At 43.0% G+C, this 20,569-nt stretch overlaps 1 protein-coding gene across 1 annotated transcript; it reads left to right on the top strand.

Moving 5' to 3' along the window:
* Positions 1–10: 10 nt before the first annotated feature.
* Positions 11–18,975, top strand: LOC115546992 (beta,beta-carotene 9',10'-oxygenase). The gene is made up of 12 exons (XM_030360870.1): positions 11–146; positions 4,496–4,700; positions 4,949–5,160; positions 8,920–9,035; positions 9,914–10,016; positions 10,283–10,411; positions 10,735–10,895; positions 12,186–12,353; positions 13,015–13,152; positions 14,143–14,325; positions 14,837–14,947; positions 18,409–18,975. Exons 1-12 carry the CDS (start codon positions 119–121, stop codon positions 18,523–18,525), a joined length of 1,671 nt encoding a protein of 556 aa, XP_030216730.1. The 5' UTR covers positions 11–118; the 3' UTR covers positions 18,526–18,975.
* Positions 18,976–20,569: the final 1,594 nt, after the last annotated feature.

The following is a 20,569-nucleotide window of genomic DNA, read 5'->3' as shown; positions in this document are numbered from 1 at the left end:
CATTACGTAACACTATGTCAGCGGGCTGCGCGTAAGATCTACTGCGCAGCAGCAACATAGAACTGTCATGCGTTCGTAAGTCATCGGAAGGGTTTTGTTTGTCCGACGCAGTATCATCATGGCACCTGTGAAGATGGACGGTCCAGGTAGGCATATTTTACATCCGAAAAGCTTGTGTTGTCATTCTCATCCCAATAGCAGGCCTGTTTAAAATAGCCTTGAACTTGATGGTTTTCCCAGCGGGCTACTTGCTAATTCTTGTTGATGGGTTCGTCTATGTACATCGATCGTTTTATGTTGATTTGATAAAACATTGTGCCACGAATATAAAGAAAATGTTATGTATATATTCCTTTAAAATGTTACAGTGGCAATTCGCCAGCTGTAGCTATGATACAGTTGGATTTACCACATGTTTTCATGCTGAGCTGGAAGAAAGATGCAGCATTAATGGTTTGGAATAATTTTGCATTGTTCCATCAATCAATTAGGCCTACTAATAACTAAAAATTAGTCGTAATCTTACCATAGAATACAAACAGGTTCTGAGAGACCAGGGGGGTATACCACGAACCTCCCACATGAAAAAAATCTATAGTTTACTATAGTAAACTATAGAATTTTCTGTAGTATACTATAGTTTACTGTAGTAAAACTACTATAGTAAGGTTAAAAAACACTACAATGTTTACTATAGTATATATAGGGCCTATATAGTAAATATTGCAGTGTTTTTGAACTGGAATGGTGTTGTCGTTGGTCTTGGTGCTGAGCGGAGAAACTCCTCCATCTTCTGCAGAACGTCTGGCAGCCCTAATAAAAAGGATTCATAATAGCCTTTTAGCTAACATGTAAAACAGAAAAACCCTTTTGTAAAAAAAAAACAATGTTTTCAACAATAGCATTTCATTTCAATGTTGCTATTTTTGCCTTGAGAGAATCATTTTCCCTCTGCAGCCTGTGGTTGTTCTCCCTCAACAGCTCACAAGATGGGTGATGGCACTGAAAATAAAAATTCCATTAAAAAAACAAAACTGACTCACATACACCTGGGCAAATACCTACAGAAGCCAGTTAGAGGGTACAAGGCTTACAGCTGATAGATTACAGGAATATATTGCTGTATCTATCCCTATACTATAGAGTTAGGAAATAAAAACTTTAATTGTAGGTAGAACATTAAGTGCAGACAGTTTATTGCATTAGTGGATCTTACTTCATTCCTGGTTTCATTAATTGAGTTCAGCTGACATGATCCTATGACAAACAGAAGATGTACATAGAGTTAAGGGTTACATCAAGACTGTACAACAGAGCTTTTTTCTCTTCTTCTTCTGACATTGACTTAACTGAGGATCCTTTAAATCATAATGAAGTTTAGTTTTTCAACGATTTTAATTTAACTCATCCACAAGGCCTATAGATGACATTTCTGTGATAAAACTTTAGTTACCTACCAGCGATACGTCGTCGTCGTCGTCGTCAGAATAATTCTTCAGTTTCTTCCTTTTCCCCTTCCCTTTCTCCTCCGGGCTCGACAGTTTGTCTCCACCATCAAGATAATGCCTCCTCTTGCAAACCAACTCCTCTCTGTTGTCTGAAAACATAAAAATTATGACGTTTTCATAATGTGTGTTTAAAATGCTAGTATTATTTCGGGCAAAATAAAGTTTCTCTCTATAAATCCAGGCGCGGGAAGCACCCTATACTTCCCGCGTTTCACATTATAGGCCACGAGCTAGGGGGCCTTATCGTGCCTTACCGTTGCGAGCTTAACAATTAACAACGTTTTTTAAACGAAAACGTTTACCGTGATATTTGAAATATTACCATTATGTATGTAGTTATGCACATATTTTATATAAACATAGTCAAAGGAGAAAAAAACTTGTGTTTTTTAATAAAAAAATGCCTGGGCCTAATTGTGTCACTGACATAGCGGTTATATAAGGGATAATGGACAACACGGCACGTGACTATCCAAAGTTAATGTACGTTGAACGTGGGGCCACCTTCGAACTTGAAACACAGACACACTGCGCAACAGTAAGTGCACGGCTTCTTTGTGTAGCATTGCCTACAGACGGTCCAACAAGGACGATCAAATAACGAATACCCTCTGATGAGAATCTGTATCTCTCATAAAGAATATCGTCAGACAATGCCAAGGGATCGGTTCTGTCCCGAAAAACGAAAGTTACGAATGTAACTACGGTTCTATGATGACCGCCAGAGGCGGTGCTTAAAGCACTGGATCTCCACCTATATGATACGACACCTATATGAAATACTATTATATATAGAGCTCCGAGATTCGCAAACGGCAACAATCCCTTTCTCCTCAATGCTGCAGTTCACTCCGGACTGCAGTGTAGGGAATGGTTGGCCGGTTGAACGCTGATTGGCTGTTACGTTATGTCACTCAGGGAGTGAACGCTGTCATCACGCGACTGTGGCGGCAAATTCTATTTCAACCATGGACCTGATTAGTGATGGATTCAATGATTATCTTCTTCCTTGATTCAGTTCGCGTCGGTCAATTCGCCAAGAGGAATCGTTCAGAATCATTCGTTCATTCGTTCGCTCAGTCGAGTTTCCGGTAGTGGGGAATTTAATCGTGGAATCAACGGTTCTCAGCTGAGTCAGTCAGACGCAGCTCCTCCCTCGTTCTCATTCTCAAACGATCGTGGAAGTCGGTCATCAAACAACATTAAAACTTTAACCAAACGCAGCGGGGACAATCAGTTACAAACATGAATTACTGACGCTGTTCATAAATGACTGATGTGGGCGTCTACGCACAAGCTACACACTGGTTACAAGCACCTAGGTATACCGTAAAGGAAAGGATGTGTATGAAACATACTTTCCTTAAACACAACACACTAGAGTTGTGGTTTTCTAATTTAAACTTTCAGCAGGGGACGGTGAAGTTGAAAGGGTTCATATTCTACTTGTTAAGTTTTTCCCTCGCATTGGTGTGTTTGTATCAGGGATGGAAATTAACACCCGCCACACGCCATTTGCGGGTGGATTTGTATGGTGGCGGGTGAATTGTGTCACTTCACCCGCCACTGTGTCGGGTAGACTTTCCAATCAGGTCCGATCAAATTTGCATATTTAATACATTCGTTATACGGCGCTGCACAGTTCCACAACCATTACCGTCAACATCCGGCCCCATTCTTCTTCTACGCCTCTTTTGCTGAATTGCGACTGTCAGAATCCGGGATAATGTATCGGTAACAGGGCTCTCAAGTCTCACGCATTCGGCGTGAGACACACAGAATTCAACCCATGCACACGCCACACTTCGCATTTCTCAAGCAGAGAAATTACCAATTTGGGCCGCTATTTAACAGTGTTACAGGTAGGGATCAAATCGGTTTCCCATACGTAGGGTAACCAGACGTCCTCTTTTGCCCGGACATGCCCTCTTTTTGAGACACTTTTAAAAAATGTGTTGTGGAATTTCAAAATCGTCCGGGATTTTATTAAAGCCTCATACATGTTGAATTTAATTTGCGTTGCGTTTCTCTGGGTCGTTCACAAACTAGTTAGGCTACGCCCTCCCCTACTCAGTTCTGTTCGCTTTGCATTGGTGGAAGTGAGTAGGGGGAGTGGTTAGGTAGAGCCTTCGGATTGGACGGCTTGACTTACACAGTTACCGTCGTGTTTTGTATTTATTATTTGACCATTATTGTTTTATAGGGACAAACATTAACAAATTTCTCCTAGAGGGGATTGATAAAGTTCTATCTATTGAACAGAAAGAAACACTTGGTCATACTTTACACACTTTACCACAGCATTGGCCTGCTGAATGCCACAGATATTTTAAGCATTGGACTGAATGCCACATAAATATAGTTTGCACGTTTGCAACGTTTAAAAGTTCAGAGTATAAAGTTCAAGTATATGCCTCTACTTGTATTGCTGCCTTAAGCCAATACAACACTGCCTTTTGAGGCAGTGTTTTTTTCTGAATATTAGTGTTAAGGGCCAATTATGCTTACTATCATACGTTAGTTACCATGTCTGTGGACACATTTGTATGCAGTCACATTATAAAAAAAACAAATGATCCTTCCGACTTATGATGGTGTAGCCATGCATGTTTTATTGTTAATATGTCAATTTGTTTTTTAATGAAAATACTTTGTATAGATGAATTATCCCCAAACTTGTCATTGTAACACCAACTGATGTGTATGAAAAACACTTATCTTATCTATTGTTACCATTATATTGTTTAAAATGTACGCATATATTAAAAAAATATATAGTGTATAAAAAGTGGCTGGTAAAAAAGATGAATGGCTGGTAGATTTTTAAATCTACCTGCCACAGTGGCTGGTGGGCAAAAAAGTTAATTTCCAACTCTGGTTTGTATACCGTTTTTATCCGTGTTTAAGGTCTGGTAAGCTTCAGTCCTCGATGTGTAAGCCATGGCGGGTTTTATGTGTCTATATAAACCACCTTGCTTTCCACGCAGATGACACCATGCTGTCCGACGGCGTCGGGGAGGAGCAGAGGGCCTCGGGGGTGCTTAAGGGCCTGGAGTGCATCGCCCCCCTGGTGCGCTCCGTGGAGGAGACCCTAGAGCCCATCCCCACCGCCGTGCAGGGGACCATCCCCTCTTGGATCCGCGGCAACCTGCTCCGCAATGGGCCCGGAAAGTTTGAGTTTGGGAACACGCAGTGAGTCCGAAACCAAAAATGATGCACATGATAATTGAATTCTTTATATTTATTGTGTTAATGATTTTTCTGTCAACTAAATATGTTGGTCCACTGATTTACTGGCCGCAAATGTCGGCAACCATTGGACAATGTTGTCCAAAATGTGTAAAATTCATTTTCGGTAGATCAAGTGGCGATCTGTATCAGCCCTAATCCTCCCCATCCTAGGAGTAACGACGCCTTGAATGTTCCCTTCCCTTCCGCAGCTATAACCACTGGTTTGACGGCATGGCGTTACTGCATCAGTTCAAGATCCAGGAGGGAGAGGTGACCTACCGCAGTCGCTTCCTGCAGAGCGACTCCTACAGGAAGAACAGCGAGAAGGACCGCATCATGGTGTCCGAGTTCGGGACGCTGGCCCTCCCCGACCCCTGTCAAAACTTCTTCCAGCGCTTTCTCTCCCGCTTTGAGATGATCAGTAAGTGACCGGCTGAAATGAGGACTGTAAATGTTGACTGTTCCTATGATAGAGGGGTTAGTTACTGGATACTGCGATAGTACAATAGAGGGGTTAGTTACTGGATACTGTGATAGTACAATAGAGGGGATAGTTACTGGATACATGGTGTTCTGGCTTCAAAATGTAGAATTTGTGGTGGCATTGGTTCTTTATCCTGTTTTAAAGGCCCACTATGCAACTTCGGGCATTTCTTGGCTGTTTTCTTGGTTTTGGCACGCACATTTCTCTACACAGCGCCCCCTACAGCTTCGTAGTAGATATTTCACAACACTGTCGTAACAACTCGTTGACGACCCTTCCCCATGCACTTCTACGCGAGCCATGTGCATTTGTTTTCAAAGAAGCCGGCGAATGCGTGGAGCCATGTCCGAAGTAGATGTTCATAAAGTGTAGGCAAGGTTATACATTTTTAAAAAGGTGTATTTGTATTGCAATAAACATAAATCCATCCTTTTTTATAGTTGACGGGGAGAATGTTTATCCTAGATTATAATTGTTATATCTTAGGTTGAAGAGAACAATCAGTGTAAGAGGTTTGGCCAACATAATAATCTAAATAAACAAGAACCTGGATTCGGGGATTCAGTCTGTATCTGGGGGACGAGACGGACGAACAGCAAAACACCCATGGAAACGAAGGTGTTTATATGGTTGCAACCAAGCAAGCTAGAAACATACAGGGCTCACAACAAAACGGTCGAGAAAACAATTTTTACAGGGCTCACAACAAAATGGTTGAGCAAACACATTTGTACAGAGACTATCAACATCAAGAATACCACGAAGACAAAGTTCACCCAAAGGTACTTTCAATTTCAAAAGCAACACGGCCGAGTCGGCGTCTGATTTGCAGTCTTCTTTTTCTTTCAGTTCACGCTATTCCTGAAAAGCTTGCTCAACGTTTACTCGTGTCTGGCCTCTCTGTCGGTCAGTCTCCCTTTTCTCTTCTTCTGTTCCTCCGACATTGGGTTTCTCTGTCTCTTTTTAGTCGGCTGATCTATGATGAATATAACAATCCCTTAGTTACTTGTGTTTATATCGAGCCGGTTCCGCGTTTGGGGGTCTGTGCCGTAAAGCACCAACGCCCGGAGTTCAGAACTTTCAACGCTCCAACGCGTGACGCTTAGCCACGATAGCCAATCAGCGTGGAGCTTGACCCGACATCACCGACAGAGAGTAGTGACCCTTGCACAGAAGCATACGGCCGACATCTTTCTTTATTCTGGGGGTGGAAATAGTAACATAGTTAAGCCATTAAATGCGTTTATGGAAACATTTTTAGCGAGAAATGTGCATTTTACTTTCATAATGTTCGCTCGGTGAATGTGAAGGATGTTTGGTTTGATAGTTATGACGAAGAGTGAACGCTCCGTTCACTTGCATGGACAGAGTCTCTGGTTGCTAAGCAACCTCAACGTCTTGGCGGACTATTTCTCTGCTGATCAACACTACGAATGCTGGAAACACACCAGACACACCATGTGAAGTTATTTAACCCGATTATCGTTATTTATGAGTCCTTAGCCCAAGTGAAGGAGTTCAAGTACCTCGGGGTCTTGTTCTCGAGTGAGGGTACTATGGAGCGTGAGATTGGCCGGAGAATCGGAGCAGCGGGGGCGGTATTGCGTTCGCTTTACCGCACCGTTGTTACGAAAAGAGAGCTGAGCCGCAAGGCAAAGCTCTCGATCTACCGGTCGATCTTCGTTCCTATCCTCACCTATGGTCATGAGGGTTGGGTGATGGCCGAAAGGACGAGATCGTGGGTACAAGCGGCCGAGATGAGTTTTCTCAGAAGGGTGGCTGGCGTCTCGGGATAGGGTGAGAAGCTCAGTCATCCGTGAGGAACTCGGATTAGAGCCGCTGCTCCTTTACTTAGAAAGGAGTCAGATGAGGTGGTTCGGGCATCTGGCAAGGATGCCCACTGGGCGCCTCCATTGGGAGGTGTTTCAGGCACGTCCAGTGGGGAAGAGACCTCGGGGAAGACCCTGGACTAGGTGGAGACCTCGGGGAAGACCCTGGACTAGGTGGATAGATTATATCTCAACACTGGCCTGGGAATGCCTCGGGATCCCCCCGTCAGAACTGGTCAATGTGGCCCGGGAAAGGGAAGTCTGGAGCCCCCTGCTTGAGCTGCTCCCCCCGCGACCCGACCTCGGGTAAACGGATAACGATGAGATGAGATCGTTATTTATATCCGAGATTATTTAATCTAACCCGATCTAAACTCTATAATGCACCCAAACACGGCGGCGTTTGGGTTTCCTACCTCGGACTCTAGCGCAGCCACAGGCGCGTTGGGCGCGTTGAACCATTTTTGTGACACACAATGATCAAGCGTCAGGTTAGGCGCGTTACTCGCGTTATCCAACGCGAGTAACGCGGTTGGTGTGGCCGTACCATTAGTCGATTGATCCATGATGAATGCAACAATTGCCTCGCAACTGGCTGTTTATATCTAGCCGGTGCCATGTTTGGGTGTGTGTCTGTGCCGTAAAGCATTTTCGAAACTACAATCTGACTACATTTTCGAGGATACTTCCGTTGCGTCACATCCGGATTGTGTCGGTCCGAACAGAGCAAGTTGCATATGCGCTTTTTCACTGGAGAGGCGACATGGGTAAATGACACACCCACCAATCGACCCAGAAATGGATGCAGAACCATCAGCATAACTCTCAACCTGCATACTTAATGTAATTTTGGCTAAAAAAGTTGCATAGTGGGCCTTTAACATCAAGCTGCCTTTTGACCGATTGCTGTTTAACTTGAGAAAATATACCGGTACATGTAAAATAGAACCACGCTACATGCTCTGAAATACAACAGATTGAAGACACGTGACAGGGTGTGGCTGTTAAAATACACGCTATAGAAGATGGCCGTCTGGAAGAGCGCCCGGTCAGCTTGTGGCCAGCTGTGCTGTGTGAAGGCCTACTCTCTTATTCTGCTGTGTTACATCTGCGACACAGTTTTTTAGACAACCACACGTTTCAAGACGAGATAATCACCAAGAAGGTCCGCAGCCTAGATGTAGGTATAGATGCTTTTATCTACCTGCCCTGGATAAAAGCATGTGCTAAATGACAAAATAAAACAAGAGTATTGTTAATATAATTCACAAATATTTAAGCCACAACATGCTCATGTCTTCTGTTAGAAGTCAGTGAGTGTGTTTCATAGCGCCTGTGGTTCATGGTGAGTGTGGTCCATAGAGTGTGGTCCATAGAGTGTGGTCCATAGAGTGTGGTTCACAGTGTTTGGTTACATTTCCTTGGGCCTCCTCTGGCTGTACAGCGACGATGGGAAACAGATGTTCCTCTTCACGCCCAGCACTAGCGCGATGCATCCCCCCAACCAATGTCTGCTGGTGAAGAGGTCACATGAAACGCAAAGAATGTTTACGAGGGAATGGCTGCAGTCTTGAACTTCCCTGCCTCATTCCGGTCGCATGCTATGACTTCTGCGTTAAGTGCAAGTTCAGCATTCCAGCGGGCAAACAAGGGTGGATCTCTGGAGCATTCATGTCACAAAACAGCTGTGTTGGCACACTGAGCGGGCAAACTCCTTCAATTAACTCCAGTTTTAAACTCAGTTGCATTTCAAATACATGTATGAAATCAACTGAATCTGAAATATAGATTGTCTATATATATAGATGGATGGATAGATATATAGATCGGTCTGCAGTATAACGTTGTGAACATTTTCTGATTGCAGAGCCCACGGACAATGCAAGTGTGAGCTTTGTGAAATACAAGGGAGACTACTACGTCAGCACTGAGACCAACTTGATGCACAAAGTGGATCCAGAAACCCTAGCGTCGATAGAAAAGGTAATCATTCACCACAAAATAAACCCCAATAGAACACATAAGAGCATCTGTTATTTACTGTTCCCTGCACCCAATTCACAACTGGTTGCTCATGCTTTTGGTGTTAGCCAGTGGAATGCACGCCCTCTCCCTCTACTTACTGCAGACTCTGTGGACACTTTAACAGTGTACACAGAGTCCGAGATATCTGGGCGTTTCCTTTTAAGACTCATGTTTACATGCAGGCTTTTGTCTAGAGCTATGCGGGTTGTACAGTATTTTATGCCTTTTTACCCTTATGTGTTTTTTATTGTCTCATATTTATTTTATGATTGTGAAGCACTGTGGGACCTTTGTCTCTAAATTGCGCAATATAAATAAACTTTACTTATTTACTATAATTAAGGCCGGTTTTGCCAAGACTCCAGGTTGATTTGATTTAATTAATTGTTGATGTTGTCTATGTCGAAAAACACGTCAACATAGACGCAGACATCGACATAGATATGCCAGCCCAGTGGTGGGTAAACTAATTATTGAAACGTGTGGATTGTTTTTTCTCTGAGCATTATTGGAGAAAACTCCCTATCCACAGAAGTTAGTATGTGCTCACTTCTGTTGAAAAAAACAAAAAACAATGTACAGTCATGGGAGATGCTAAACACTCGTCTAGAACATAATTGTTGTCAATGGCTAGCCAACTGCCTAATTCCTGAACGCAATGTACACCGCGAGAAGCGGTGAATATAACAAAAATCCTGGCTAGTTTACATGTCAACAATGTAAACAACTAACTAAAATCAACCAGAGCCTTTGAGATCTTGCTTTTTTAGCTAACAAGTCAAACAGTCATGAGTAATGATTAACATTCATGGTTTTGTGTTATGTCTACATTGCAGGTCGACTGGAGTAAGTTTGTGGCTGTGAACGGGGCCACGGCCCACCCCCACTGCGACCCTGATGGGACGGTGTACAACATGGGCAACTCGTACGGCAGCAAAGGTGCGTGTGGCCAGGCTGTGGGCAGTGGAAAGCTCTCCCAACGTAAACATCAACATACCCCATTCCAAATACTGGAAATAAGAATAACAGCACCAGCGGGATCGTGTGATGTCACGTTTGTTACTGTGTTTATGTGTGTGGGTGTGTTTTTGTGTACGTATGGAAGTGGGTGCTTATATTGGTTTTGGAGTCATCTTGTTTTGTGTGTGTAAGGGTACGGGGGTGTGTGTGTGTGTGTGTTTGTAACCCCCTGGTCTTGCTTGCAGGTGCGCTGTACAACATCGTGCGGGTCCCTCCAGAGAAGAAGGACTCCACTGACTCGCTGCAGGGAGCCACAGTGCTGTGCTCCATCATGCCTGCCAACAAGTCCCACCCCTCCTACTACCACAGCTTCGGTGACTCACCGGGTGCCCACGGCCTGGGAAAACCACCCATATTTTTCCCAGATTCTCCACAGTCAAAGGATAATCACAGTGTTTAACGTTTTAGGGACAACATTTCATTTGCCCTCCTCTGGATTGCGTACGGAGCGATTGGTTATCACGATCGTTTTTGATGTACTATTTGTCAGGCTGCCTTATTTAATCAGAAGATGACAAATAAGGTGTTTGACTACTAAAAGGTGTAATTGTAGAGAAAGTTATACTAGCCTAAACATAATATTATGCGTTGTTTAACTTGTCACTGGTCTCCGTCCTCCGTCTCTATTCCCCGCTAGCGATGTCCGAGAATTACGTGGTTTTCATCGAGCAGCCCATCAAGATGGACCTGCTGAAGATCGTGACCTGTAAGCTGAGAGGGAAGGGGCTGAGCGAAGGCATCTACTGGGACCCCAAGCAGGACACCGTGTTCCATCTGGTGGACAAGAAGACAGGCCAGGTGGGTGGAGGCTGCAGGCTGCACGGCATTACACAAGGGTAATGGCTTGACCCAGAGAGCTCTACAGCACAGAGACTCTCCAATTAACGATATACAATATCAAATAAGCAATGTTGGATAAGAGGTACTTGATTCTTTTTTTTTTCTTCTGATTGCTAAGGCACTATCTTTGAAGCATTACACTTTTTTGCAAAACTCAATGCACAAACCACAAAACCTTTATGCACAAAACCAGGAAAGTATAATACATACCTTTTCAAAAACTCGTTCTCTCCTCTCCCTCATCTTACTTCTCATCCACCTCCACTTATTCACATCCTCCTCATCTTCTTCTTTCCCTTCCTCCTCCTCCTCTTTTTCCTCTTACGTCTTCCTCATCTTCTTCTTCCCCTTCCTCCTCCTCCGCCTCCTTTTCCTCTTATGTCTTCCTCATCTTCCTCATCTTCTTCTTCCCCCTCCTCTTCCTTGTCTTTCCAGCTCCTCTTCCAGCTCCTCCTGCTCCTCTCGTTCTCCCCCTCTTACACTCCACCATTATTGGCCTCCATTGTTGTCTTCAACCAAACGTTTACCTGTAGCCTATTCATATTGCTCAAGCTCTGATTTGTAAGTGAACTCATTATCTAAAAGTGTTTGCCCATATCAATGTGGTTTCTAGAAGTCTGTAATCAAACGACTAACTGAGTGTAAAGCGGAGACAGGAATTCAGTTTGACTCATTGGATAAATACATTGGCTACAAGGGTTAATGGCCACTGTTGGTGTTAAAAAACCTGAAAGAATCAGTAATTAGGAGATGTGCAATTAGGAGATGTGCAAATACTAGCTGCACTAGTACTAGTCAAAGCTAGGCAAGTTTATTTATACAGCTTATTTAAAACAGCCATAAAAAATATATATCAAGTAAGAGTAAAGAATACAATACACAGAGGAAGGCTTTAAAACAAAGATGCTGTGAAGATCAACGCTTTGAGCCAGGTTTGAGCAAAGTTGCTAGATATAAGGCTGGTCTCAAACTTTAGGAAGTTTCTACCAGCTGTTAGCTGCATAATGATGAAGGCAGCCTCACCATGCTGCTCGTAGTTTTCATTAGAGAAACCGCAGTGAGGTCATGCTGGCCACTATGCTAGAATACCAATCCTTTGCACATTCTTCAACCATGTCGTGTACAGTACGACTTCAAGCGTGCAGTGTGTGTGTGTGTGTGTGTGTATGTAATTGCAGCCAGGCGTGCAGAACAGAGTCAGGCCAGGGGTTGGCGTGCATGTGATGTAATGTGGTGTCGTCTCCCCAGGCGAGCTCGGTGAGGTACCACACCAAGGCCATCTCCACCTTCCATCAGATCAACGCCTTCGAGGAAGACGGCTTCCTCATGCTGGACATGTGCTGCTCAGAGGACGGCCAGGCCATCAACAACTACCTCATCCAGAACCTCCGCAAGTCTGGAGACGCCCTCGACCAGGTCAGCCAATGAGAGGCTCTCAGCCAATGAGAGGCTCTCAGCCAATGAGATGCTCTCAAACAGGTCAGACCATGGTTGGTCTTTGTCAGGTCAGCCAATAAGACGCTCTGTATCAGTTCGGCCAATGAAAAGCTCTCCAATATGCTCAGCCAATGAAGTGCTCGCCATCAGGTCAGCAGATCAAAAAGAAAAGGTATCATGAGTAAGACACTCGCCATTAGGTGAGCCAATGACATGTTCTCCAGTAGGTCAGCCAATTAGATTGCCTTATAAGGTCAGCCAATCACACACCTGAGTAATGTTCGAAAGCCATTATGTCACACACTGGCAATCATAGTGGAGAGGTGAGGAATGACGGCATCTAATTAGATGATCAAGAGCCAGGTTGGGGATTTGGCCCGGACCTCGAGATCAGCGCCCCCCTAGTGCCATTGGACCTTGGAGTGATCACATGGGGTCAGGACCTCGGTCTAACGTCTCATCTGAAAGAAAGTTCTCTCTGAAGGAAGGTGCCCCCCCTTACTGTCCTGGGCCATATTCCATAGGCCAGAGAGCCCCCCCGACAAGCCTTGCTCAGCTTTCAAAGAACTCAGCAGTGAGAGCCAGGTAGCCATGTGCTTGTGTCACTAGAATACCTGCTGATGATGTGGTTGTCCTCCAGGTCTATAACGAGATGACCAGGGTGTTCCCCAGGCGCTTTGTCCTGCCACTGGGTGTCACCAGCGACACCCAGAGTAACCAGAACCTCAACACCAGACCCGACAGCCTGGCCACCTGTTTAAAGACCGGCCAGGACAAGGTGAGCGGGGTCGCAGTCGCATTAGAAGAAAAAATAAGATGAATTATGAGGGGTTACTTGGTCTGCTTGAAAAGGTAGACCTAGAACTATAAACCTATACAGGCCAAAGCAAAGACAATGTTAATCCAAATCTATGGCTGTTTCCCAATGTGAAGGAAGCAAGCAAAACGGCAGCCCTTTTAAGAACGCGACATCATAGAACGCCGACAAGCACTTTTCCAATGTTGAGAACACTCGGAATTCCGCGCCCTTTTCACAATCTTTAGTTTTGAGAATTCCGAGATTTTTCAAGGTTGCATCGATGGATCATCAACGAGCCAAAATACCCACAATCCTTTGAGTTCACACACTGCGCGGGGTATTAAGTTATTTGAACGTTTTCAGAAGTATTTTGCGCCTTATTTCTTTTATAGATCATGTAAATGCAAAAAATGTACCAGTGCGATTTTTTTTTTTAAACGTTTTTGCAACGTAATGATAGGCAAAATTTTGCTTGGAATGATTTGTTATAATATGTAAGTAGCTGGTGTTTAAAAAAACAACTGTCGCAAATAACAATTTCAACAATTAAAATATTTACCACTGGAGCAATATTAATGCGCTTCCACACTAGCGAGTCGTTCCAAACTCTGAACGCTACAAACGCTAGCCAGCACTCTAGCCTCATCTCCATAGGACGCGACTCACAAGGAAGTGTTCTAACAAGTCTGCAGCCTTCACTTTAGGAAACAGCCTATATTCATCAAAATAATCTGAAAAAACTAACAATAAATGTTGGCCTGCAATGTGTGTGTAATATCTGTATTTTTAAATTACCTGAGGATTGTCAATATTAACAAACGTTTGCTACTTAGTTGAAATGCATTATATTTTTTCTTTCCATGCCGATCTTTGACAATGTCGTGACACGGCGATCAATTACTCAATATTGGGTTGTGCCTTACAGTAGTTAATATAAATAGGAGGGTTCATGTCTCTCTCTGTGAGCAGGTGTTGTGCCAGCACGAGGATCTCCATGGCGACGATCTCCTTGACTACGGAGGCCTGGAGTTCCCTCAGATCAACTATGGGCAGAACAACACGCGGCCGTACCGCTACTTCTACGGCTGTGGCTTCAGACACCTGGTGGGGGACTCCCTGCTGAAGATGGACCTCAAGGACAAGTCCCTCAAGGTGGGCTGGGAGGAGCCCACGAGGGGTCTGTCATACAGGACATGATGTACCGACGCAATAATTAAACGCGTACATTGATCCTCAACTGCCTTGAATTGCATCTTGAAGTTAGTGATATTAGCAAGAGCTAAGTCGACAACCCATAGGGTGTGTGTATGTGTGTGTGATGCAGTCTTTGCTTAAAGTGGTGCATGGAATGTTGATGTTATAGTAACGTATAGCAACCCTAAGCTTTAAATAATACAAAATACAACAACAAAGGGTGTTAAACAATTACACAGAAATTACATGAAAAACTAACTTTTCGAGCAGACTTTAACTCAAAGGATTTGGAATACATTTTTAACAATAACGCGTTCAAAAAAATGTTTCCAATGGGTGACTTTGGCGTAGTCTGTAATTTTTTTAGCAGGTGAGCTATTAACACAAAGAATCGGCCATATCTAACGTTTCCAAAGTTCATAAACCTTCATTGTGTGTGTGTGTGTGTGTGTGTGTTTGTCCGTCCCAGGTGTGGCAGCAGCAGGGCTTCTACCCGTCTGAGCCGGTGTTCGTGCCCTCGCCCGACGCTGTGGACGAAGACCAAGGAGTCATCCTCTCTGTGGTGCTCACACCCTCACAGGTACGGCTGCGTTCACAGCATGTCTCAACGTTGGGACTCAGAGACCTGGATCTCCGCAGAGCTGCCAGAGTTTGAAGTCCCCCGTTACATTAAGGGGTCCACAACAAGGGGGCAGTGAAGCGTTTCTGACCCCAAATGTGCGTGAACCGACTTGAAAGATTGACGGGCGAATGGAAAGATTGATTAAAAGTTGTTGCAGAATCATTCAAATTAGATTAGGCTTTATTGATCCTTTTGGGATGACTCCCTCAAGGATCAAAAATGCACTGCTGAAAAGTGGTCGGTGTTTCACAACCAACTGAAAGCAAAGTGCAGCCGTGTCACTTCTATCGTGACAAGAGGGGGTTACAGTTTTTAGGAAATTAAACACGACTTTTTACATAACTTGATAATGCATGGTGCAAAATTACAACATGCGTACCCAGTAGTTCTTTATAGAATCATGACAATGTGCTCTTGCGTGGGAGCCCTGTCCCAGCGGCGGCCCAGAAGGTCATTAGTCATTAGTCCTTTAGCTCGAATCACCTTGACATTTCTAAAAACCCTTTAAAGAAACCCAGAAGAGTAGCTCGGGGAGAATGATGGTACATGCTGTGGGGATACTTTTGTTCTATTGTGCAAAATAAATATATTTATACTTTTATTCAGATATAAGGATTCGGGGTGGTGTCTTCCAGTGAGGTCGAGTTCATCTCACCAATTAAAGTTAAGGAGACTCACCCTCGAGAACAAAAGTTACACTACACAACAGTTAAACCACACAACAGTTAAACCCACCCAGCTACACTCAGGCGGTACATTTTACCTGAACTAACACGACTGTGTGCACAAACGACTCGCAGGAAGAAAATTGCGAGTGCCCATCCATTTGAGATGAATAGAGGCTAGCACCCCCATACGCGCAAGATAGAAAAGACACCAGATCAAATGCCTACGTAGGCGACGCCGAAGGTTGTGTGAGCAGAGGTCTGCAGAACTGCCATCCCAAACCGCTAGATGGGAGCGTAGGAGAGCATTCAAGATGGCACCAATGGCAAATTATAACGGTGTGTTCTGTGTGCATACAATACATTAAGTAGGCCAAATATACTAAAGGTTTCTGGCATATCCGTGTCTCTCAGATTGTTCATTATACAGGCCGTAACAATAACTGTTGGTTCCCCTTCTCTGCTGGCCTCTTGATGCATGCAGAGTATGCCTGGAGTCTTCAACAGCGGGTTGTCCATTCGTTCCTTTAACAAAGTTAAGGTGGTGGATGACAGTTTGGATAGAAAGGGACCGAAGTGATTTTAGATGGACTGTATTCGCTTGCAAAACAAAATAGCTTTTTGAAGAAGGACAGATTACTTTCAGATCAGTTTGGACATTGGACAATATTTCACACAATTGGGAGTGCTGATATTAGTTTTCAACGTGTGGTTTTCCTAATATCAAGGGCATCGTGTGGCACTCAGGAATGTGTGAAACTGTAAAATGTGTAAACAAGTCTCATCTGATTTATCTTGGCTCTCAATGAGCTATTGAGTTTAGGAAGAAAAACAGGGGAAATATTGAACGTCAAACTAGTCATCGTCTATCCGAGACAAACCAAATACATAAAATGCCTCTTGAAAGAATTTACGGTATTAAATTCTGCGATAGGCTATAATATAAAAGTGTTTGTGTTCTTGTGTCGGCCACACAACGCCACACTGCAGAGTACAATTCTCGACTGCGTCATGCGTTATGTTGGATAAATTTGTTCTTCATATAAATATATAAAGAAAAGGTTATATATATATAAAGAAAAGGCTACATTATCTCCTACTAAATGTCTTCCCTTGCGTGACCCCTCCAATGAAAATCAGTACAGCCGTTCTGCCTGGAGGTGTGATTGTAATTATAAGAAAATCCAAAAAATGTCAGTATACCACTCACAAATATAAAAAAAAGAAATACATATATATTAGAGCTGTCAAGCGATTAAAATATTTAATCGTGATTAATCGCATTAATGTCATAGTTAACTAATTAATCGCGATTAATCGCAAATTCTTTTTCTATGCTAAATATCCCTTGATTTTTTTGTCCCATAATTCTTCTCATTTTAATTCTCTTATCAACATGGTGAAGTGCATCGGCTTGCCTTGTGCAAATGATTTTTTATTGATAACAACATTGGCATATACACTGATCAAAACAGGACGATGCAAAAAAAGAGCCTATAGTGCAATTAAACGACTGCTTTGAACAAATGTCATTTGAACATAGCAGTCAGGCTACTGCTTCTTTGTTTTGAGCCAAAGAAAAAAAATACTTTTTATTTTATTTTTTTTATATAAAATAATTGCATTAATCGCGCGATAAAAAATTTAACACCGTTAAATTTGGTTTGCGTTAACGCCGTTAATAACGCGTTTAACTGACAGCTCTAATATATATATATATATATATATATATATATATATATATATATATATATATGCACACACAGAATGCACTTGCAAACATGGAACATGTGACATTGGTAATGAAACAGACATAATGACTGATTTGGTTTAGATGATCAGAGACGTGTTCTGCCTGTAGTCTGAGACGGGTTGGGTTCTAGTCGCACTCTCGCTTAACCAAGGAGGAATATAAATATTGGCTCTGACCAACGCAGGCTGGGGGAAAACATTCTAGTCCTCCATATAGCAGATAATGGACATGAAAGGTTAGTTGTGCTTTGTGAAAATAACACCACACACACGCCTACAAAAGTTATTTAACACCACACAACCCCAAAGTTATTTTCAAAGTAAACTCATGAACTACGATGCCGTTTACAGCGAGCAACTTTTGAAAAACGTCCACTCAGACCCGGAGTATACGGGTGATATAAGTTCAGGTAATGAAGCGATATGTGGGCAAGAATAAAACCTTTTACGACCACACGCGTTCCTGCTGATGGTGGCTATCGGAGGATATTTATCACGATTTTTATAGGGCTATTGGCTGCAGAAAGAGAGAATTACAGGCCAGGGTTGTAGCTTGGACGGAACAATAAGCAGGGAGACTGCAGACGTAGGCACGCGCTGCTCTGAGTACAGCGGAGACACACTACATTATAGTGGCTCGTAAATTGGATGCACTATAATCGATGGAGTCTTTCCTTTTGGGCATTTGTGGTGTTTTTTTTTTTTATGATTTATATTGCACAGTTGAATCAACTGAATTGAATTGCTTGGGGTGGCTGACTGCAGGGTTAAGCACTGTCCCGATATAATGAGCTGGAGAAGGAAAACAAAGTGTTCTTTTTAAAATGCTCTAGAAGAGAAGCTCAGATGTTTGTCTTGGTGAAACAATGGAACCATGTTTATATTTTATTATAAATTATATTTGAATAAAACTACCCAAAGCAAATTTCAAGAATTACTATTGTGTTAACCCAAATTAATTATATAATTCGTATGTCAATGTTATGTCTTATTTTTTCATAGGATAAAGGAACCTTCCTCCTTGTCTTGGATGCCCAAACATTCGAGGAGCTGGGAAGAGCTAATGTGCCGGTCAACATTCCCTACGGATTCCATGGAACCTTCAACCCAACCGCCTAAAAATATCAGTCTAAACCCGCCCTGACCAACGTCCAGGGGGACAGTGTTCTCATCACAGCTCTCCCAGGGTGGGACTCTGGGACAGGGCCGACCCAGGGGTAGGACAGAGAAGGTATTAACATAAAATGAATCAACTAATTTTGAACCAATATTGTCATATGTAGATTGACACGACAATTTTCCTATTGTGATTCCTAGTCAAGTTTAGTCTGAATTGTGTGAACTGCCTTACAAAGTACACAATTTGAGATTTCAAATGGGTTGATATGAAAGATCTGAGTGATATCAGAGCTCGGTACTATACACATTTATCAGGTATCATCAGGGCCGACGGACTGCGGGGGAAAGTGAGACAGTTGTGGGGGGGCCCAAGGCAGAGGGGGGGCCCATGGCAAAAAATAAATAAATAAATAAATATTGAATTATCCACCAGCCCATAGTGTTCGGAGTCGCACACGGCCACGTCTCTTCCCCCCCCCCCCCCCGTCAACAATTGTTCTCTACCCCGTCAACAATTGTTCTCTACCCCCCCCCCCCGTCAACAATTCAGTGCAGGGGGCTGGTAGGGGGAATTCGGGGGGGGCCCCATCAGTACCTCTTGTATAGGGGCCCGGGATTTGGTGCAACGGCCCTGGGTATCATACCTAAATGTAGGTACGATTAGAGAAGGGTTAAGAGTGAGCTACAAACAACCCCAAATCTCCCTCCATCTGTCCTCCCTCCCTGTGCAGGTGTTTTTGTATTGATAAGTGTTGCATTTCAAGCATCTGTGATTGACAAGCAAGATGTTTGCTATTGAATAAGTGAATTCATGTTCAAAGTGATATGTTCCATGGCTCAGACAGAGGCTGCTTTAGCTGATCACCATGATCTAAGCCATCTCTGAAGGCTGATTTTACATAATGGCTTTATATTCTTGAACGATTGTAATCATCTCTGTAATGATTTACATACATCAAACATACGTTATTAGTTGTATACAGTATATCTTGTAACCACTAGGTACAATAGCCTCTTTTGACTGCTTAGAGGTACTGTGACTCTCAGAAGGCGATTTGGTCTCCTTATAGGTCTCCCAAAACAAACTGAGGAAGCTTCAGCTTGTTCAGAATGCTGCTGCTAGAGTTCTAACAAAGACCAAACAATTTGATCATATTACACCAATTCTGGAATCGTTACATTGGCTTCCTGTAGGTCAGAGAATTGATTTTAAAATCATGTTGCTTACCTATAAATCCCTACATGGTTTAGGCCCAAAATATTTAACTGATATGCTTCCACTACCTCAGCCTTTTAGACCACTAAGAAGCTCTGAGACCAATCTGTTAATTATCCCCAGAGTAAACACAAAACATGGGAAAGCAGGATTTAGTTACTACGCAACAAATAGCTGGAATAAACTCCCAGAGGATTTAAGACTTGCCCCAACTCTGAGCACCTTTAAAACAAGACTGAAGACTTTTATGTTTGCTATAGCTTTCTGCTAAATCTTAAATACATTACACTTTTTAAAAAAGCTTTTTTAACTTTGCCTTTATTTTCTATTTTAATACTAAAATGCCTTAACTTCTATTTTTTGCATATGTTTTTCTTTTACTTACCTATTATTTTATTTTATTGTATGACAATGTTTATATGTGAAGCACTTTGAGTCTGCCTTGTGTATGAAAAGTGCTATATAAATAAAGTTGCCTTGCCTATTTCCAGTATAAGAATAGGACAAAATCAGGTCAGTTGCTCTTTTTATGTGACATGCATTGTATCAAGAGCAATGCAGCGCCCAGACCAGTGGTACTGGCGTCTGTATGCAATATGTAGGGGGTTTTGGGGTCTGCGAAACCTAATACAGGAGCAGAGGTGAGCTTTTCAGTCAGGGTCTCGAATGCTTGTTGACAGGACACTGTCCGTCTTTCCCCGAAAGACTCTTTTGGATGGAAGTACGGACCGCTCTTCTCCTTTACTTTGCTGCTGCTACCGCTTTTCCGTAGAGGGGGGGACCCTGAGGTGAGATCATTTAGAGGTTTAGTGATCTTTGAGTAGTCTT

This window comes from Gadus morhua, chromosome 7 (genome assembly GCF_902167405.1).
Source record: "Gadus morhua chromosome 7, gadMor3.0, whole genome shotgun sequence".
NCBI lineage: Eukaryota > Metazoa > Chordata > Actinopteri > Gadiformes > Gadidae > Gadus > Gadus morhua.
The sequence above is the reverse complement of the archived record's forward strand: the minus strand, read 5'-3'. Positions and strand labels throughout refer to the sequence as shown.

Bases quoted from the DNA above. Each gene is read 5' to 3' on its own strand.
- LOC115546992 (XM_030360870.1), top strand. From the start codon at position 119: ATGGCACCTGTGAAGATGGACGGTCCAG. The intron at 9,036-9,913 runs GTAATCATTCAC...TCTACATTGCAG, and splicing joins CCCTAGCGTCGATAGAAAAG to GTCGACTGGAGTAAGTTTGT. The intron at 10,017-10,282 runs GTGCGTGTGGCC...TCTTGCTTGCAG, and splicing joins CAACTCGTACGGCAGCAAAG to GTGCGCTGTACAACATCGTG.